Genomic DNA, 20706 nt, shown 5'->3' on the forward strand with positions numbered 1-20706 from the left:
TAGAAAACTATAAAACACTGGTGAAAGAAATCAAAGAGGACACTAATAGATGGAGAAATATACCATGTTCATGGATTGAAAGAATCAATACAGTGAAAATGAGTATACTACCCAAAGCAATTTATAGATTCAATGCAATCCCTATCAGGCTACCAACAGTATTCTTCACAGAGCTAGAACAAATAATTTCACAATTTATATGGAAATACAAAAAACCTCGAATAGCCAAAGCTATCTTGAGAAAGAAGAATGGAACTGGAGGAATCAACCTACCTGACTTCAGGCTCTACTACAAAGCCACAGTCATCAGGACAGTATGGTACTGGCACAAAGACAGAAATATAGATCAATGGAACAAAATAGAAAGCCCACAGAATTTTCCACAGTTTATTGTGATCCACACACTCAAAGGCTTTGGCATAGTCAATAAAGCAGAAATAGATGTTTTTCTGGAACTCTCTTGCTTTTTCCATGATCCAGCGGATGTTGGCAATTTGATCTCTGGTTCCTCTGCCTTTTCTAAAACCAGCTTGAACATCAGGAAGTTCACGGTTCACATATTGCTGAAGCCTGGCTTGGAGAATTTTGAGCATTACTTTACTAGCGTGTGAGATGAGTGCAATTGTGTGGTAGTTTGAGCATTCTTTGGCATTGCCTTTCTTTGGGATTGGAATGAAAACTGACCTTTTCCAGTCCTGTGGCCACTGCTGAGAAATAGATTTAAGGGCCTAGATCTGATAGATAGAGTGCCTGATGAGCTATGGAATGAGGTTCGTGACATTGTACAGGACACAGGGATCAAGACCATCCCCATGGAAAAGAAATGCAAAAAAGCAAAATGCTGTCTGGGGAGGCCTTACAAATAGCTGTGAAAAGAAGAGAAGCAAAAAGCAAAGGAGAAAAGGAAAGATATAAACATCTGAATTCAGAGTTCCAAAGAATAACAAGAAGAGATAAGAAAGCCTTCTTCAGCGATCAATGCAAAGAAATAGAGGAAAACAACAGAATGGGAAAGACTAGAGATCTCTTCAAGAAAATCAGAGATGGGCTCGATAAAGGACAGAAATGGTATGGACCTAACAGAAGCAGAAGATATTAAGAAGAGATGGCAAGAATACACAGAAGAACAGTACAAAAAAGATCTTCACGACCCAGATAATCACGATGGTGTGATCACTGACCTAGAGCCAGACATCCTGGAATATGAAGTCAAGTGGGCCTTAGAAAGCATCACTACGAACAAACCTAGTGGAGGTGATAGAATTCCAGTTGAGCTCTTCCAAAACAGAGTATACCAGTCAGCTATTGCTATGTAACAAAATAATCGCAAAATTCTCAAGGTACGTATTTGTCATTCATGCATCTGTTGGTTGACTGGAGTTGTGCTGGAGCTCAACTAGCACAACTCCTAGTTGTGGCTTGGGGTCAAGTCTGTTTGACGTGTCTCTCATCCTCCTTGGGTCAGCAAACCACTGGATCCTGTACTTCTTATGGCACATAAGCACAAGAAAGCAAGCCCAATCACCCAAGGACATTACAAGCTTCTGCTTATGTCATATCTGCTAAAATTCCATTGGCCAAAGCAGGGCATATGACCGTGTCCAAATTCCTGGGCCAGGGAAGCACGTGCCCTCTAACACTTGGTCACTTTACTTTGTATGCCCTAGCCAACTTCCTGGTCTTCCTGGAACAAGCCAGTCATACTCTCCCCTCAGAGTCTCTGCATTTCCTATTCTGTCAGCACTCTTCCTTCAATTAGCTACATGGCTGTAAGTCTTCTTTCTAATAACTACTTTAAGTCCCTAACACTTTAGCTCACCTGCCCCTTATTAATGAGGACTTCTTAGACTCCTCTTTCTGCAGAGTCTTCCTCACTGCCCTTCCCTGGCCCTCTTTTCTGAGGCCTGTATTCCTCTATAAGAATGTCTCCATGGAGACCAAGCCTTTTAGTTGTGTATTGCTATAATCTCAGTACTCAGAACCCAGGGTCCCCAACCTCCAGGATCTCATGCCTGATGATCTGAGGTGGAGCTGATGTAATAAGACTAGAAATAAAGTGCACAACAAATGTAATGTGCTTGAATCATGTAGAAACCATCGCCCCCACCCTGGTCTGTGGAAAAATTGTCCTCCATGAAATCGGTTGCTGGTGCCAAAAAGGTTGGTGACTGCTGCTCAGAGCAGTTGCCTGCCACATAGTTGGCTTTTGAGAAACATTTGAATTTATAAATAAATCTGTTTTGAATTTTTTTTAACATTTAAAATCTGACTCAGTGTTGAATAGTCCATTGGCATTCCTTTAATTTCAGGTGTCATTCAGCTGTTTTCACTTTTCCAGTATAATCTGACAGAAAATATTAGGCTGTAAAAAACATTTTTCGGTGGTTGATTCACCTCTGCTCATGCATATATATAATTCTGATTTTGATTCTTAAAGGAGATTAGTTAAACCCAAAGGAGTTTCTGCTTACTGTGAAAATCTTAAGAACAGACTATATTTTACTTGTTTATGTTTACACCTAGGATGTAATAGGCCTTCAAAAACTGTTTCAATAGACACATTGATCACTGCCATGAAAATTTCCACTGAAACCAAGAAGCCAAGTTTACATTCCTACTCAGACACATACCTTTGAGACTCATAGATGACAGTTATGCCTGGTTGACATCATTAGGTTTATACTATTTTTTGATCCTTGAAGTAATTCAGGGAGAAGAATGTCAGTCACTTCATTGAACTGCACGTAAACCTTAATCACAGTCCAGTGGAGTTCCTAGAGCTCCAGCGTGAGGTAATTAAACTGTCAGAAATATTAACATAGCTGCTCATGAGTGTCTCTATTGGTACCGACTTATTCTGTAATGTGTACAATCACTAAAGTTGACTTGATGCCATGAAAAATGCCTTATGTTCCCCAAATCAGCAAAATTTGTAATTGGTAATGGAACCAAGAGATGTGATCAACCCTGCAGCTGTCAGCATCCTGTTCCTTCTGGCGATCTTTCATTCATTCCATCTTTTTCAGATGATGGTAGTCTAAAAGCACAGGCAAGAAGAAACTACACATGCTGAATTTCATTCTTTGATTTTTAAAGGCATGGATATGAGCAAGTAGTTTGTGCATGTGGATGGATAAATATTCTAACTTCCTTTTCCACCTTATGACCTGAATTCTTTAGCAATCATTTCCTGTCCTTAGTACTTCAAAGAGGTTTCCTATGGTATGTTACCAGGAGACTTACCGAATCAGAGAGGCTTTTTTCTCTCCCAGGTCCTTAGCCCTCCTTTCTAATAATGGTATACAGTCTCACATTCACCTTGCATATGATTTTATCTCAGTGGTGAGCATTGCCAATGATTCTTTCAGCTTCTGCTTTAAGAAAGAAAAGGTGAAAACTTGGTAATAAATGGAGGGTTATAATCAGAGATGAAATTCCAAGTGGCATACACCAAAGGAAATGAAAAGCATATTTAAGTCATTATATCACTGGCTCCCTTTTAAAGTCAGATGTGAACCTGAGGTTGTCCTTAAGTATGTCCATTATTGTTGATTTGCTGAAACAAGGTCTTGTTTTGAATGGAAGTGACAATGTACTGAACAAACAGAACTCAAAAACACGTTATTTTCACAGTTGGAAGATTGAATATTATGAAAAATGACTTTCAGAGACCTTCAAAGTTCAAAATAATTTTGTTTGCTCTTAAGAAATTTCTCCTTACTGCAAATGCTATTTGAGGTGTATTTCCTTGACATGAATAAAAAGTAGAGACACAGATCAACAAACACTACAAGGAGACTCCCATCCCCAGAAGACCATCCATGCCTACCCTCCTTTCCTTCCAAGTCATCTTTCTCTTTTCACAGAAACAAATTCTCAAAAATTAAAAACAAGTTTTCCTTCGTAAGCCTCCAAAAACATAAGTATGAAGTAACCCCATGTAACAAAGGGGAAAGGAACATAACTTCTAGTATCTCGATACGTACAGTCCTTAAAATACCAATATTTCATTACCTTTATAGGTAACATGAAATTCTTATTTCTCCCTATTAAACTGGACTTCAAAGGTGCTTGAGTTTTGTTTGTATTTTTTTGTTAAATGTCAAAGGAAAGAGTGGAAAAAATACATCAGTGTCTTCACTTCTTACTTTCATAAAGTGAATCCAAAACGTCACATTCTTCTTTTGTGTTGAAGAGACACACTGCAAGTGTGCACTAATCCTTTTTTATTACAAAGAACAGCATTTCATATTTGTTAACGGGGCATAAGCAACTTATGGCAACTTTATCTTAACTTCTAAGCAGGTACACAGTTTTCTTTTCCAAAGATAATGATGTACACAAATATCTGCATGAAATTCTTCATCCCTTGAAGGAACTGCTCCCTAATTAGTAAGCTTGAGAGGTTATTTTTATTTCTGTTATTTATGAACAAGTGGCAAAGAATTTATGATGGATTTTAAAATGCTATCATGAACCTTTTCTCTAGTCTCACTGTCTTTTTCCTAAAGTGTAATTTGCCATTATTTGTGTTTGCTTTGATTTAGGCGAGGAAGACCTTCTCAGTCCTCCCCAGGACTCAAGCACAGGGTTAGAGGAAGTGATGGAGCAACTCAACAACTCCTTCCCTAGTTCCAGAGGTAAGTGCCATGACTTGGAAGTCACTCAGACTCACCGGAAGTAGACTACTCACTGCCATACACAACTGGCATGTGTAGTTTCCATGTTAACATAAACAAGTGCTGACAGAATGCCAACTTGGGATCATTGTGAGAAGAATTTCTTTTCAAATGTGAATTTCTGACTTAGAGTGTTTTCAATTCAAATAAGCTGTTTCCAGAAATAAGAATACTAACTTAACATTTATAAGGTGTCTTCCTTGCTTGGCACATTAGTCTGAAGAGTTAATGATGAGATAGCTTTTACTGTGGAGCAATTACTAAGTGAGATTTACAGATGAGGAAATTAATGCCTTGACAGTGCCTTTACCAGAGACATACAGCTACCACGTGATACATTAAAGTGCAGAATATGCCTAGTGTATAGTAGTGGTGGGCACTTGAGCTTCGAATCTGATGCCCTTTATGTATATTTTAAAACTGTATCTTACCCCTTCATTTAAATGTAAGTACAGTTAAATATATATGTACTAGTTTGTTATTTTTTTCACTTCCTTAGATAGAATACAATTTTCACAAAGAAAGGCATTCGTTTCTTGGACTATTTTTCTTGGTTCATTGCCCTAACATAAAACAAAGTCACTGACCCGCTCCCCCTTCAGTGAATAAAAAGAATGGCAGAGAGCATGTGGACAAGAGTCAATAATATTGTATTGCAAATCTGAAAATTGCTAAGAGTGAAAATCTTAGGAGTTCTCATTGCGAGAGAAAAACCTGTAACTTTGTATGGTGACAGATGGTACATAGACCTATTAGGGTGATCATTTCACAATGCATACAAATGTCAAATCACTAGGTTGTACACCTGATACTAATATAATGTCATATGTCAGTTATACTTCAATTAAAAAAAAAAAACATAATGGTATCAGTCACCTGTGAGCAAGTAGAAGGAAATTCTAGAGAAGCCAAGGGGAGAAAGCACAAGGCTAGGTGGCCAATGATTGGCACCCCTAATGGGCAGCCAAGGAGGGAAGGGCAACAGACAATGGGGCTATTTGTTCCTCTCCATAAGGGCAATGAGGAGGGTGTTTGCAGTCCTATGTTTTTCCTATCTTTTGGTTCAGTGTCAGTTAACAATGGCCATTTCCCAGCTATTTGATGTGCGCATGAGCATTGTGCAATGCACATTAAAAACAATAACATTCTGATAGAGCGTTGCTAAGGAACTGTAAGGGGAAGCTAATTTTAAATGTCTGCACCAGCCATCTTTTCACTGCTGAGTGCCTCTGATGTGTTGATTTTAAGAGATAAAATTCTTGTGTCTTCCACCCACCTCCTTATCCCCCACCTGGCCAGCCTCTTCTCCATCCTGCCTTCACTGTCTCCCTAGATGCCCTGATTCATAACAGGAAGACTGCATGCTGGTCTGACCAAAATCAAATGCATTCACCTTTATCCTGCCTCCTGTCACTAGTGCCTACTATGCACCAGCAAAGGTGTTAGGGATGCAAAGGAGAAATGCCAAGTTCTTGCCTTCAAGGTGCTTATAGTCAGTTGGGGACACAGCCCTCCTAGACGTTCAAATCACCACACAATTAACGGGATTACTCCTATGATGGAGACATCTGCGCCATGAGAGAACCCTAGAAACACCCTTCAAGATAAACAGGAGGGCGTCAGCCTCAAGCAGAGCAAGGGTCTTCCTCAAGGTCACACAGCTCCTCATGGGCCCAGTGCTGTGGAGCCCAACTTTCACACACATTTCACTGACCCCTAGCTTTCTCTTGAAGGTCACAGACCTGCGTCTCATCCCAAGTCCTTGGCCTGAAAGCTTGTTTACTGATTCTGTGGGAAGTTAGTGGTCACCTCAGGCATTTCTTTCACATCCAAACCACTGGAGTAGATCCAAGGAGAGACTGGAGCAAGGTGCAGGGCTCTGCTTCCCCAGTGGCAGCCTTTTCATCCCCATACTAGGTCCCTGGCCATCCTGATTATCTTAAAATGGGAGCTAGGCATCCCCCTCTTAAAGTCCTTGAGGCTAAACAGCACAGGAGTGTGAAAGATCAGAAATACACCTCCTCTGATAGGGTATTTGGCAGTCAGCCTCTGATCTTACATTCACTTGTATGATGGTAATTTACTTGCATGGAAACCTGGGAAACTCGCTTCAGGCCGCCTGGTTAGTGTTTACTAAATTAGTGCTTATGGAAGCATTTCATCCCCTGAGTGCTAATTGGACTTCTCAAATACGGCATAAGCAGGCTTTGTCTGAAACCAATTCCATTAACCAAGTTCCTACTTACTCAACAGTACCCTGGTGGCCTGAGAGAATTCATTCATTGTCCTGAAGCAAACACAATCAAATCAACAAACAAACACAGAATAAGAGAGTAGATAAGGTGCTGGAAGAGCTGACTGGTCTTTCTGTGATGCGATGACCCTGACATTTTTTTGCTGTTGTTAATTCCTACCAAATTATACCTTATCATAGGCCCTTTATGATTTTGTACCCCATTGCAATGAGTAGGTTCTTTTTCCCACACTGCCAAACAGTTCTCATATACCAGCAAGTATATGCAGGAGATATGTGCTCCAGTTCAGCTCAGATTCTGACTCTTACCTACCTAGAGACAGGATCAAAGTCCACAGGTTAAGGTCTCAGTCCCACAAGACAGCCCCTCCTTTCCTCACTTCAGAATGCCAGTTTTAAGTCTGGGTTGTCCGCTGGGTTTCTGACCCACTGGCTAGACACTAGAGATTCCAACAACCCGCTCTTCGGGTCAATTAATTTGCCAGAGCAGCACACAGAACTCAGAGAAACATTTTCTTTACTAGATCATGGATATTGATAGAAAGATATAATCAGAAACAACCAGATGGAAGAGATGCATAGAGCAAGGCATGGGGAAAGGGGGTGGAGCTTCCATGCCCTCCCTGAGCTCACCACTCTCCCCACTTTGTCTCCACACATTCACCAGCCAGGAAGCTCTCCAAACCCTGTTCTTTCTGGTTTATGTGGAGGCTTCATTACATAGGTATGACTGATTAAATCATGATTAAATTGGCCATTGGTGATTAAAGTTAACCTCCAGCCCCTCCCCTCTGGGCTCCCTAGTGGCTCAGTGGTAAAGAATCTGCTTGCAGTGCATGAGCCACAGGTTCAATTCCTGGGTTGGGAAGATCCCCTGGAGGACGGCATGGCAGCCCACTCCAGTATGCTTGCCTGGAGAATTCCATGGACAAAGGAGCCTGGCGGGCTAAAGTCCGTGGAGTTGCAAACAGTTGGACACAACTGAAGTGATTGAGCATGCAGGCATGCCCTCTTCTCTTCCTAGAGGTCAGGGGGTAGGACTCAAAGTTTCAACCTTCTCATCACTTGATTGGCTCCCCTGGCAACCAGCATCCATCCAAAAGTCACCTCAGTAGCACATAACAAAAGACACTTTGCTGCTGCTCACCACAGGAAATTCCAAGGGTTTTAAGAGTATTGTGTCTTCAAGAGGGACAAAGACTAAATATATATTTCCTGTTATATGTCACAGTATGACACCTATCTGTCCATAAATTTAAATGGATAAAATGTCTTCTCATTGTAAAAAGGCTGATGATCGATGCACTCTAAAAAGTGGTTTTTCAAGCATCTAGATCCCAGACAGGTGGGAACCAGAAGGTTGATGATGCTGACTCCTAATTACCTCACCACCAACCAATCAATGAGCTTATCACACACACAAACCCCCTCCCTCACCCTGTCTTTATAAACCTTTCCCTGAAAGCCTTAGATGAATTCAGGTCTTTTAAGCACTAGTTATCCTGGACTCCTGGCTTGGCTCCCTGCAATAAAGCAATTCTTTTCTACTTCACCCCAAAAATTAAAAATTATAAAAGTGGATTTTTGGATACTTTATTTCTAACTAAAGGCATTTTTTTTTTATTTTCAAAGAATGATAATACATACATACACATACATATGTATGTGTGTGTGTGTGTATATATATATATATATATATAGTAGGATTTAGTGGGACTATATTAACAATTGGTAGATACATTGATATTAAGCCAAAAATCTTGAGATTCTTAACGTCTCAGGATTACAGACTATCCCAAATTGGAAGGGCCTTGAAAGATCATTTTAGCATCTTTGATGTTCAAAACCATGGCTTTTGATCTTTTCTGATCATTATCCATAATAAGAGAAACATATTACATCTCAGACTGGGGTAAAGATACAAGTTATTTGTGAGTGTATGTACACACATATATGTATGTACCCACTGTGTATATACCACACATATATGTATACACTCACATATACACACAAAGATCAGAAACAAGTTTCATGACAATACTTTCTTTACTACATACAATTCACACTGTTTCTGTTTTATGTATTTAAAAATAAAATGCTGGTTGCAACCCACTATATTGATTTCTGATCCAGTGGTTTAAAAACACTGTTTCCTAGCAGTTGAAAACCTTCATACTGCTATCTCTGCTTCACTAATAACAAAGGAACTGGTGAATGACTCAACCAAGGGCTGGAAGCTGAAATAGTTTGTGCAGAATCAGGACTCAAACTCTAGGTTCTTTTAGTTCCACATACTGTGATCCATCAGAGAAGGCAATGGCACCCCACTCCAGTACTCTTGCCTGGAAAATCCCATGGGCAGAGGAGCCTGGTAGGCTGCAGTCCATGGGGTCGCTCAGAGTGGGACATGACTGAGCAACTTCACTTTCACTTCTCACTTTCATGCATTGGAGAAGGAAATGGCAACCCACTCTAGTGTTCTTGCCTGGAGAATCCCAGGGACAGGGGAGCCTGGTGGGCTGCTGTCTATGGGGTCGCACAGAGTCGGACATAACTGAAGCGACTTAGCAGCAGCAGCAGCAGCACTGTGATCCATAACTGAGTACACTATTCCCTACACTTATGTTAAAGATCTGTTAAATGAAAATACAGGTACTATTATTTATTGAAAACAATCTGTGTAAGTGGATCCACGCAGTTCAGACCCATGTTGTTTAAAGGTCAACTGCAGTCTTTTATTAATAAAGAAACAAGTAAGATCCATGCATTGAAAAAATTAGAACAGACATACAAAACTAAATGTTGCATTTTCACCGGAAAAAAAAAAAAAAATACTGCTCTAACTGATTTCAGCTTTCCTGACCCAGGTGAATATATATATATATTTTTTAAATGATGTTTTAAAAGTTTCACCATGGAAGTTTCTGCCAAGACCTGGCTAGTGTCTTAGAGAACACTGGATTTTTCATCTAAGTCTGCCATCCACGTTCCCATTGGTGTATTACAAAAAGTGAAGTTCATGCTTGCTACAGCTGTCTTGGACAGCTGTTTGCATAACTTAAAACAGATGTCAGACCCAAAGGTCTGACATTTAGTGGAAAAGTGCTATTAAATACCACCTCATGGTTTCCTTAACCCTGCTAGGTAATTGCCCACAGAGGAAAAGACTTTTTAGTATTATGTTTTTCATAAATATAAAACATATAAACAGGGGAGTGTGTACTTTAAATTCACAACTTTTTTTGTTACACTTTCCCACAGTTTTGACTTAGCAGTAACTCTTCAGGTATCAGCTAATCTTCACCATTCCACTAGAAGTACCTGGATACCCAAAGGAGGGAAGAGCCTCGTTCAGTTGAGCTTCAGCTTTTATCTTGATGGCCTTGCTAAACTGTTCTACGAATTAATAAAGGGAGCTGCCTGCTCCTCCACTTAGTGATCAGGTGATAGTCAGCACTACCCTGTCTCAGAATGGCTCTAAACTGCAGGGAGTTCACACTGAGCATGTATGCGTGTTTAGCTTTGCAATCCTATCTTTCCTGATGAATCTCTAGCTCTGGTTAGTTACTCACAACCACCAGAGGAGCTTGAGGGCCTTGGTGTATTCTAAACCCAGAATGTTAGCCAATTTGTAGTTAATCTATTTAATCTATCTATATAATCTCTCCCTGTGTGTATAAATGGAGGAGTTGAACTCTACTGTAATAAGAATCATTGTCTATCATAAGATAATTTCTAAATCCCCACCATCATTCTATAGGAATGCTACCCGGTTAGAACGAACAATAAACATCATTTTAACATCAACTCTTGAAGCGATTTGTCCACACATCTCTGATCATTTAGCAGTCAAACAAAGAGCTTTTTTGATGCATGCACATTCATGAAAGAAAATGCTTCCCTAGTCAGGGTTTGTATTGGCCCCTGTAAAAATGAGGTGTCACTGTCCATATAGATTAATGATAGGATCCCAGATAAGCTCTTAGTGCAGTGACACAACTCAGGAAGTGGTCAGCACTGTTAGTCGGGTCTGTCTGCTGCCTGTATCATCTTTTACCTGCTGACATTATTTTTATCCCCAACAGCCCCATGCCATCCTCTCTCATACTCCCCCTCCGAGATAAGCCCACATAACAGTCTGTTAAATGCCTCTAAATTAGCAACCCAACAGCTCTGCAAAACCTACAATTCAAGCCTTGTCTGTGGTTCTTTCATGGAAGAACAACAGAAAGCCTGCAGATGGATGGAAGCATCCTAGTCCCGGGCCCCCTTGGGGCTCCCTTCTCTTTCCTCTCGGCTTCCAGAAAGGATCCAAGCTCCTTTACATCAGAGGTCGGTGAACTGCAGTCTGTGGGCCAAATCTGGCTCACTACCTGCCTTTATAACTAAGCTGTCATCATAACACAGCCACCCCCACTCATTTACATATTGTCTACGGAGGCTTTCTCACTCCAAGGGCAGATAGTTGTGCCAGAGCTGAAGAGCTGTTCCAGAGACCATGTGACTGACAAAGCCTGAAATACTTACTATCTGGCCCTCTACAGAGCAACTTTGCCAACTCCGGCTTTACATGATTACATTGTTGTCCACTCTAGCTCATGATGTATGTACAGTCACAGATTTCAGTGCTGCAAAGCTCAGCAAAACTTTGCCTCTGAATTGATTTATACATTTATATCTGTGTTCACCAAAGACCCTGCATTTTCAATCAACTATAGCCATTTCAGTCTTCTTTTACTTGTAATGAAACAGAGATCCTTAAAAGGGACTCATTCTTCCTGAACTTTTAAAAACAGTCAGTGAACTGAGATACAGAAGCTAATAAAGACACCCAGAAATAGGAACATCCTGGGACTATGACTCTGAACAATGAATTACAGCCAATCATCTCGGGTTCCCACTGCCTGAGGAAATGCGACTTCTCCAGACCTGATCAAGCCCTTTATTTAGACTCAGGACTCCCCGACACACTTCCTCTTTCTCTTGATTCATTTCCTGACAGACAGCATACCACATTGCCAGATGGACCCCCTAACCCAAAGTCTAAGGAGACTCATTTCCAAAGAATGTGTTTTTGCAATGCAACTTTTATCTGGTACTTGATTTATTAGTAAAGATTTTTGTTTAATGACGCAACCAGTGAGCCTCTGTTTTGCCAGCATAGAAACTACTCCTGATACAAGCAGAAAACATGTGTTTTAAGTCTTTTTAAACACACAGTGGACCTCCGTTTGTACTATGCTAATAAGCACACCAGAACCCAAAGTGACAAGGGAGGGTTTTTGAAAGAACTTAGGGATCATGTAACTTGGGGAGGTCCATTTCACAGAAAGCATGGCTTCTGAAGAGGTGCCTGAAACAATCCAAAGCATCCGCTGCACCTTCAGCAGTGACCAGTTGATCCTGAGCTCTGAATATGGCTTGGTGAAGAACTAATAAAGATCTGTAACCTTTATCATTCTAGTAACTATAATTACATTCCAGAACTAAATCACATTGCTTTCTAACAACCCTGACCTTCCTAAGGTTCTGAAGTCTTTAAAAATACACCCAAGTCAAGGACCTACTGTACAGCACAGGGAACCAGACTCAATATTTTGTAATAACTTCTATGGGAAAAGAATCAGAAAAACAGTATATAGGGACTTCCCTGGTGGTCCAGCAGTTAAGACTTAATCTTCCAATGCAGGGGGTGTGGGTTCAATCCCTGACTGGGAAACTAAGGTCTCACATGATGGGTGGCAAAAAAAAAAATAAAAAATCCAAAACATAAAAAAAGAAGCATTCATCTGCTGATGGACATCTAGGTTGCTTCCATGTCCTGGCTATTATAAACAGTGCTGCGATGAACATTGGGGTACACGTGTCTCTTTCCCTTCTGGTTTCCTCAGTGTGTATGCCCAGCAGTGGGATTGCTGGGTCATAAGGCAGTTCTATTTCCAGTTTTTTAAGGAATCTCCACACTGTTCTCCATAGTGGCTGTACTAGTTTGCATTTCCACCAACAGTGTAAGAGGGTTCCCTTTTCTCCACACCCTCTCCAGCATTTATTATTTGTAGACTTTTGGATCGCAGCCATTCTGACTGGTGTGAAATGGTACCTCATAGTGGTTTTGATTTGCATTTCTCTGATAATGAGTGATGTTGAGTTTAAAAATAAAATAAAATTTAAAAAAAAATAAATGTGTATGTTGAAGACCTAAAAAAAAAAAAAAAAGAAGCAATATTGTAACAAATTCCATAAAAACTTTAAAAATGGTCCACATCAAAAAATTCTTAAAAAAAACTTACCCCCAAAAAAAGAATAAATAACTATATATATATGTGTGTGTGTGTGTGTGTGTGTGTGTGTGACACACATACATACTACATACACACACATATATAGCTTCCCAGGGGGCTCAGTAGTAAAGAATCCACCTGCAGTGCAGGAGACAAAGGAGACGTGTGTTCCATCCTTGGGTCGGGAAGATCCCCTGGAGAAGGAAATGGCAGCCCACCCCGGTATTCTTGCCTGGGAAATCCCATGGACAGAGGAGCCTGGCAGGTTACAGTGCATGGGGTCGCAAAGAGTCAGACACAACTTAGTGACTAAACAACCACCACAACATACATACATACGTATTCATATATATATATGAATCACTTTACTATATACATGAAACTAACACAACATTGTAAATCAACTATACTTAAATTTAAAAAATAGAAAAATAGACCCAAGTTACAAGCCAGAACCAGTTAGCAGCCCTTGGCATCCAAGCTAAAGGATAGCAAGCAAGGCCAAGTATCCAAAAACATCAAAGGACTCTTGGCCATGACCTAGTGTGGTGACCTTCCTACCTTAGTTCACCTGGCAGTTACCAAATACCCACGGTGTCAAGGTACAGTAGAGGTATCAGGGATAGAGAGGTAGGTGAGCAACATGTGGACCCACCTTCAAGGAGCTCATATAGTCTTATAGGGGAAGAGAGTTAATTCTACCACCAGACAGGATAACCATGAAGTAAAAGATTTCTTTTTCATTTTGCCAGTGGTGTCAAGGAGAATAGATGATTTATTCACGCTGGGTTTGGGCCCTCAAAGATGATGCTGTTCTCCCCTTTTCCTTTTTCCCATTGTCTGCTATGGTCCTACCACTGGAAATGCCCACAACTGCTAAGCCAGTACTTTTTTGTCTCTCTCTCTTTTCTGGTTTGAAGAGCATCGTGAATACCTTGACCATGTTTATTACATCACCATGCCTGCCATTTTTGTATCCCCAAGAAAGGGCTGAATCAGGAAAATTGGAAGGAAGGGGGAAGCAAGAGAAGGTCATACTTAGAAAACCTTTACCTGTATGCTAGAAGTTCAACCCTAGGCTTGAGTTTTGAAAGCTTTCTTCTGGATGAGTAGCTCCAGACCTCTTTGCTCTCGACAAGGAATCCTGGGTTCGTAGGTCCTTTTGGAGCCATGGCTTGCGCACTGACCATGGTTTGTTGGGGGAAGGGGCTCTGCTCTGCTTATATCTCGCTCTACATACTGGACTCCAGAGAAGATTGTTTTAGGAAATATCTCACTATTAAAGCCAAAGTTTAACAACCAGTACTTCACTTTGGGGTACCCTGGAGATAAAAAGGAGATTATGTGCCCGAGACGTGCCAGGTATGATCAGCAGTCCCTCATTTTCTGTCCAGTTATAAATACTAGCATAGCAAAACTTTCTCAGCACAGCCTGCTTTTTGAAAACACATAACCGCATGTACAGACATAGGATTCTAGAACACCAACAAGGCCAGGGGGGTCTGTGGCTGACCCTTCAGGCTCCCGGAATCTGCTGAATCACGAGGTGGAAGGTGAAGGTTCATTGCTGAATTGTGCTCCGTGGCTTGCCCATAGCGGGACTTAACTCCTCCCTGCTTTGTTTCCGTTTTCTCCAATGCCCCCAGTCCCGTCACAGACATGCTGAGCTCCTATCAGACAGAACAAGTTCTCCCGAGAGGATGGGGTCTAGGCTCTAAAAAGCAGTGTTCCACCTTGCTTTCGCAGTGCAGATTTTTGGCACTCCAAACCAACTGCCGTGTATGATTTGGGTGTTGCTTGTCAAGTGGACAATGAAGAGATTCTGAGATTTTTGGCCAGTAAACTTGAGATTCTACAGTTGCCCTTGAAAACAATCTTCAGCTTGTCAGGTTTCCCTGCCACTTTCATCCACTTAAACACATGAGCTCTATGGATCTTCTGAGTGATGTCTCCTGGATCATGTTATCTGTTTACACCGATTTTAAGTGTATGTAAAGGTTATTTGACTGGATGTGTCTTTTGGGTTTTTTGTTTCTGTTTTTTTTTTTTTTTCCAGAAGGGGATAAATGAATTGTCATCTCAACATTTGTTTGGTAAAAGAAGCAAATTGGTATGAAACTGTATATTTATGCATGTTTTTTTTTTCCTTTCTGATATCTCTGCCTCTTCCTCTCTCTATTATTAAAGGAAGAAATACCCCTGGGAAGCCAATGAGAGAGGTTAGTGAGATTCAGGCTCACAGCCATGGCTTCTGTCTGTCTCATCCCGCTTTCTATGTTTGGCGTCTGTGTAAGAATTGTGTGCGTGCACGCGCATGTGTGTATTACACGTGTCATCATGTAAGGATGGTAGTCACCTCTCCACTTGCAGCTCATGAGGAACATGCCTCAAATGTTCATAGCCATTGTCATCACCATGACAACAGGACCAGGGGTTGGGGGAACAGGACTCTCTTAAAGGGCAACCCTTCAAAGTCCCTAAGTTGGGATCCTGAAGTTCATCATCTGTTGCCATTTGCAACACAAACAAAATCTTCACAATACATTTAGCCTCGCACATAGTCGATGAGTCATAAAGCTTCCTTCCACTTCCAAGACCCTAGTGTTTTCTGCCAGTGCCCTTGGTTTTTATTCTTCTGGGATGACTTCATTTTGTTTTCATTTTCTTTTTCCTGGTTCCTACACTCTCTCTTTCCCACTTTAGCTAACATTTTTTTTTTTTTTTGAGCACTTACTGTTTCCCAAGGACTTTTCTAAGCACTTGCCATCTTTTTCATTATGTAATCTTCACAACAAGCCTCTGAGGTAGGTACTCATATCAACCCTGTTTTAAAGATAAGGAAACTGAGTCAATAAGCGGGTAAGCAGGGTGTCCAAGGTGACAGAGCCAGGATTTGAATCCAGGCAGTCTGGGTCCAGAGCCACGCTCTTAACTATGTGCTTTACTGCCACTTAGAAAACAATGTGTGAAAAGCATATGACATCTCAACTTGCCCATTAGAGGAGTTTGTTTGTTTGTTTTTAACTTGGCATCTGGAGCCAAATAGACCCACACCCAGTCAGGAATAAAAAGTGAATTTTGGAATCTAGAGGGACTTTTTTAATGCCTTTTATAGGTAGGGTACAGTGTTATCACTGAATGTGGTTTGGGGTTTAATAGTAAAAGCCACTTCTTTCTGCATACTACCTGGAATATTATCTAAACACTGAATTACCTCACGAAATGACATATTGAGTGACAGCCCAAATGAAACAAGATCGTGCTTACCAAGAGTTGAGTATGAAGGAAGCGAGAAGGAATGTTCTCCCATGGGTGGCAATAGCGTATACTCTGGTGGGAGACAGGCTGGATGGGTGGGGAGTCCTTAGGAGAGGGTTCTGAATCCTTAGCAAGAGCATGGACAAGAGTAGCCACTGATTCATTTAAATGTAAGGAGTCACACTGGAAATTCTGCCAAACCATGCCATGCAGGTCTAATCGACTGAATGACCCTCCAGTGTGTCTCCACCTGTACTCCCTTCCAAGGCTTGTGGGTCCGAGGGAGGGGAGTGGTGGGCTGGGAGGAGAAACAGGAAACCTGAATCTGTGAAGTATTGAATGCTCCTGACGGTTTGCCTTCTAATGTGAGACTTCTTGGGTTCACTCTGATGGTAAGTTCCCCTTAAAATTTATTCTAACTTGTGGTAAAAAGTTGCACTGTTTTTTTTTAACCACCCTGAACATATGTCTCTTATGAATGACTTTTAGAAAAGACCAGCACATGCGATTGAAATCCCACAGGCATGTGGAAACTTTACTACCTGAGGTGTATTACAGTCAGACAAGTTTCCAGGAAGTCAGGGAATCAAAATAATAGTGATGTTTTTTATTGTTATGAAAATAACCCCCAAATGTACAGTAGACCAGATATTTTCTTCCAAGATTACATTCTAGGAGAGAAGATAAGCACATTTCACCACGGTATTCTGGCTGTTCCTTTGGCGAGTTGAATGCTCACCATTTCTTTGGGAATGGTGTTTTTTAAAAAACAGAGTGCCAGATTGCTCTTGAGGTCTTGGGGCTCTGCCAGAAATTCTCAGTTCCAATCACCGCAGCAGACAGCTCCCTGAGGCAGAGGTGGCGCGTGCAACTCAATGTGTCACAGTTCACGCCGACTCGGAAAAACATGTAGCTAGCCTAATGTTAAATGCACGGTGCCATTCTCGTCAACAGTCCTTGCTTAAGAATGGATGAAATGAATACTTGCTATAGACAGATTTTTCGGTCTACTTGTGCCTGAAGCTCATCGCAGATGTCTGAATCCTGCCTGTTTTTCAGGGCCTCTAGTGCTCCTAGTTACGAGATTTTCATTTTGGCTTTAGAACAATCTGTCAGGTGAAATGAAGGCTCTCACTAGTCTGCTGCCTTCCACACATGGATAATAGACGCAGGATACAAACCTTTACTTTCTGTGTCCCTACTTGTGTGTGGTTTTATGCCTCCAGCAGGTTCAGGTGTATGATTTCTTCGGGGCAATATTTTGAGCAAGAGAATTGGTTTTTTTTTTTTTGCTCGAAGGAAAACCTCCATGGAAAACTGTAGAATTGTTTTTCTGGTGAAATGAGTATAGGTAAACACAGTCATGAAGGGCATCATATAGATACTTTCATTTTTTTGGACAGCCATGAGGTCATTTGTGAACATTTAACCATCTGGATAGGTTAACGGCCACCTAACATTTTGTGGGCATGTGTGTGGTGGTATATTAAGAACCATGACCCTCTGCTTGACCTGGTAACTTTGTAAACAGCAGATACCCCTAGAACTTAGGCCTCTTAAGAGACTCAAGACTTTTTCTTCCGTGTAGTAACTGAACACCATTTTGAGTAGGAAAAGTACCACCTGGCTACCTAATCTATAAATGCATTTCTTTGTTTTGATTATCTTTTGAACCGCATTCTACATCTCCTGGTACACAGTCTAAAATAGGCCCTTTGTAATCATTGTTAATCAGCTGATGGGCGGGGGAGTGATTTCTGGCCTGTTTCATAATACATGTTTCTAGCCACCAGGTAGACTATACTATAGGCAGCTGTGGGTCATGAGAAATGGTTGGAATTATATTTAGGTGTCAGGTTGTAAGAATGTTGGGTTTTTGCTTTTAGTGGTTTCAGTGACTGTTGTTAAGATTGTAAGCAATTTAAAATTTGCAGTTAGTCCATCTATTTTCAACCACACATGAATAATTGTACAGCTTTCCCAGAGAGACACAAGAGAAGTTCTCTAACCTGCTGGCATCAGGTTGATATCTGTGCTTTGAGGAGCAGCAAAGGACTCACTATGTCTTTGTGTGGTTTTTATGGTTTAGAAAACCCAAAATCCAGAGTAAATTTTTTTACAGCACAATTAGTCCTCACTGAAAATTTCTGCCCTAATAAAGCTCAAAGAGATTTACAAACTTGGTCACCCTAATATAAATGGCTGCACTGCCTTAAACTTTTAATAAGTCTTAACTTGATCTGGTGCCATGGCTGTTTAAGTGCCAGCCTATGAATCCTCTTCAGATCCTCTCGTATATTTAAAAATGATATGTCTCTTGAAATAAATATTAAGACTAGAATGCCTGCCCTAGTCTATCTTTAATTTTTATAGGGATTTTAACAATTATTATGGGAATCTGTAAAGTTGATACATGGCAAGGTAGTAATAGCCTAGTAAAGCATTTTTCCTTTCAAAGGCAGTACTTGAATAGTAGAATGATTTAATAATGTCCAAGAATTAAAATTAGCCGTATAAAAATATGGGACATACATGAAAAGGCAAGTCATAAAGTATGTCTCAAATTATCTTACTCTAGATCTGAATTTCACCACAAAGTACCAAGAGACATTGGGCTGCCTTTATGCTCCATGCTGGGGAATTAATACTAGGTCATGTCGTATTATTATTAAAAGGCTATTCTTTAACCCTCATTTAGGAGGAGATCAAAAATGGATTCACAGGATATACAAAGGCATGCTACACATGTGGGTCATATTCTAATTAGGCTCTCAAATAATTTGGAGCCAAAAGTGATTTTTTTTCCTGAAGCTTTCTAATTCAAATGTTAGTAGTACATAAAAAGGTCAATTGTTTATCTTTCAATTCAAGTAAGAACATAGAGAAAACAGTCACCTCCACCATAGCCTTAGATGTGAGCCAACAGCTTGTAACAGCCTTGAGATGAAGACTTCACATCATGGCTATGGTAGAGTGGTGGTGGTGGTGATGGTAGTGGTGATAGTTATGGTGGTGGTTGTTTGATAGTAAAAACAAATTTTCTTTTAAATACAAGTACATAGTAAATATTCTCCTACAACAAGGTGGAAAAGATACATGCCACCATGAATTATTCCTCTTACAACAGGAATCTTGCTCTTCTCCATGGAATCCTGATATATATCTACAGGGAAGAGGAGTATAATCTTGGACTTTTGCCATTTCTATGATGCTAAGAGTCTGATCCCTGATAGGAGGCTGATACTAACAATGTGGAATGGCTTCATTAACAAGGCTTTGCTTCTTCCTGGAACACTGGTGAAAAACCAAGCCCTGTTGTGTATCCCCCTCGATGCAGCGTCTGTGTTGTCTTCACCTAGAAACGGGGGATGATTTCCACAGCAGCAAAGAGTTGGGGTGATGATCTCTGCACCTTGCATCAAGTCTCTCTCTCTCTTTGTTTTCCAGGACACAATGTAGGAAGCCTTTTCCACTTGGCAGATGATTTGGGCAGAGCGATGGAGTCCTTAGTTTCAGTTATGACAGATGAAGAAGGGGCAGAATAAATGTTTTACAACTCCTGATTCCCGCATGGTTTTTATAATATTCATACAACCAAGAGGATTAGACAGTAAGAGTTTACAAGAAAAAAAATCTATATTTTTGTGAAGGGTAGTGGTACTATACTGTAGATTTCAGTAGTTTCTAAGTCTGTTATTGTTTTGTTAACAATGGCAGGTTTTACACGTCTATGCAATTGTACAAAAAGTTATAAGAAAACTACATGTAAAATCTTGATAGCTAAATAACTTGCCATTTCTTTATATGGAACGCATTTTGGGTTGTTTAAAACTTTATAACAGTTATAAAGAAAGATTGTAAACTAATGTGTGCTTTATAAAAAAAAAGTTGTTTATAAAAACCCCTAAAAACAAACACATACCTACACACACACACACACACACATACACACACACACACACACAAACACAAACTGAGGCAGCGCATTGTTTTGCATCCTTTTAGCGTGGTATCCATATGAAATTCATGGATTTTTTTTCTTTTCTTGCATATTAAAGATAGGACTTCCTCTAAGACCACCAAATGACTACTTCACATAGCTCTGTTAGGAATTGTTGACTGAGTGGGACTGGCCATGGGTTTTCGTTTTACACATCTATATGTCTATCGGTATGTAAGCACTGTAGGTATACAGGTAAATATAAATTTCAAGAGACATTTAAAATTTCTCGTT

At 40.5% G+C, this 20706-nt stretch overlaps 1 protein-coding gene across 14 annotated transcripts in view; it reads left to right on the forward strand.

Annotated features, from left to right (window-relative positions):
• The window catches only part of DMD (dystrophin), a 2228404-nt gene extending 2208369 nt beyond the window's left edge, over positions 1-20035 (forward strand). For 10 of the 14 annotated variants that reach the window (XM_061410475.1, XM_061410467.1, XM_061410468.1 and 7 more), the window contains 2 exons: positions 4548-4640; positions 19920-20035. In XM_061410475.1, coding sequence (XP_061266459.1) covers positions 4548-4640; positions 19920-20017 — 191 coding nt within the window. In that variant the 3' untranslated portion in view covers positions 20018-20035. The other 4 variants (XM_061410469.1, XM_061410474.1, XM_061410481.1 and 1 more) reach the window with 2 other exon arrangements.
• Positions 20036-20706: the final 671 nt, after the last annotated feature.

This window comes from Bos javanicus, chromosome X (genome assembly GCF_032452875.1).
Source record: "Bos javanicus breed banteng chromosome X, ARS-OSU_banteng_1.0, whole genome shotgun sequence".
Lineage (NCBI taxonomy): Eukaryota > Metazoa > Chordata > Mammalia > Artiodactyla > Bovidae > Bos > Bos javanicus.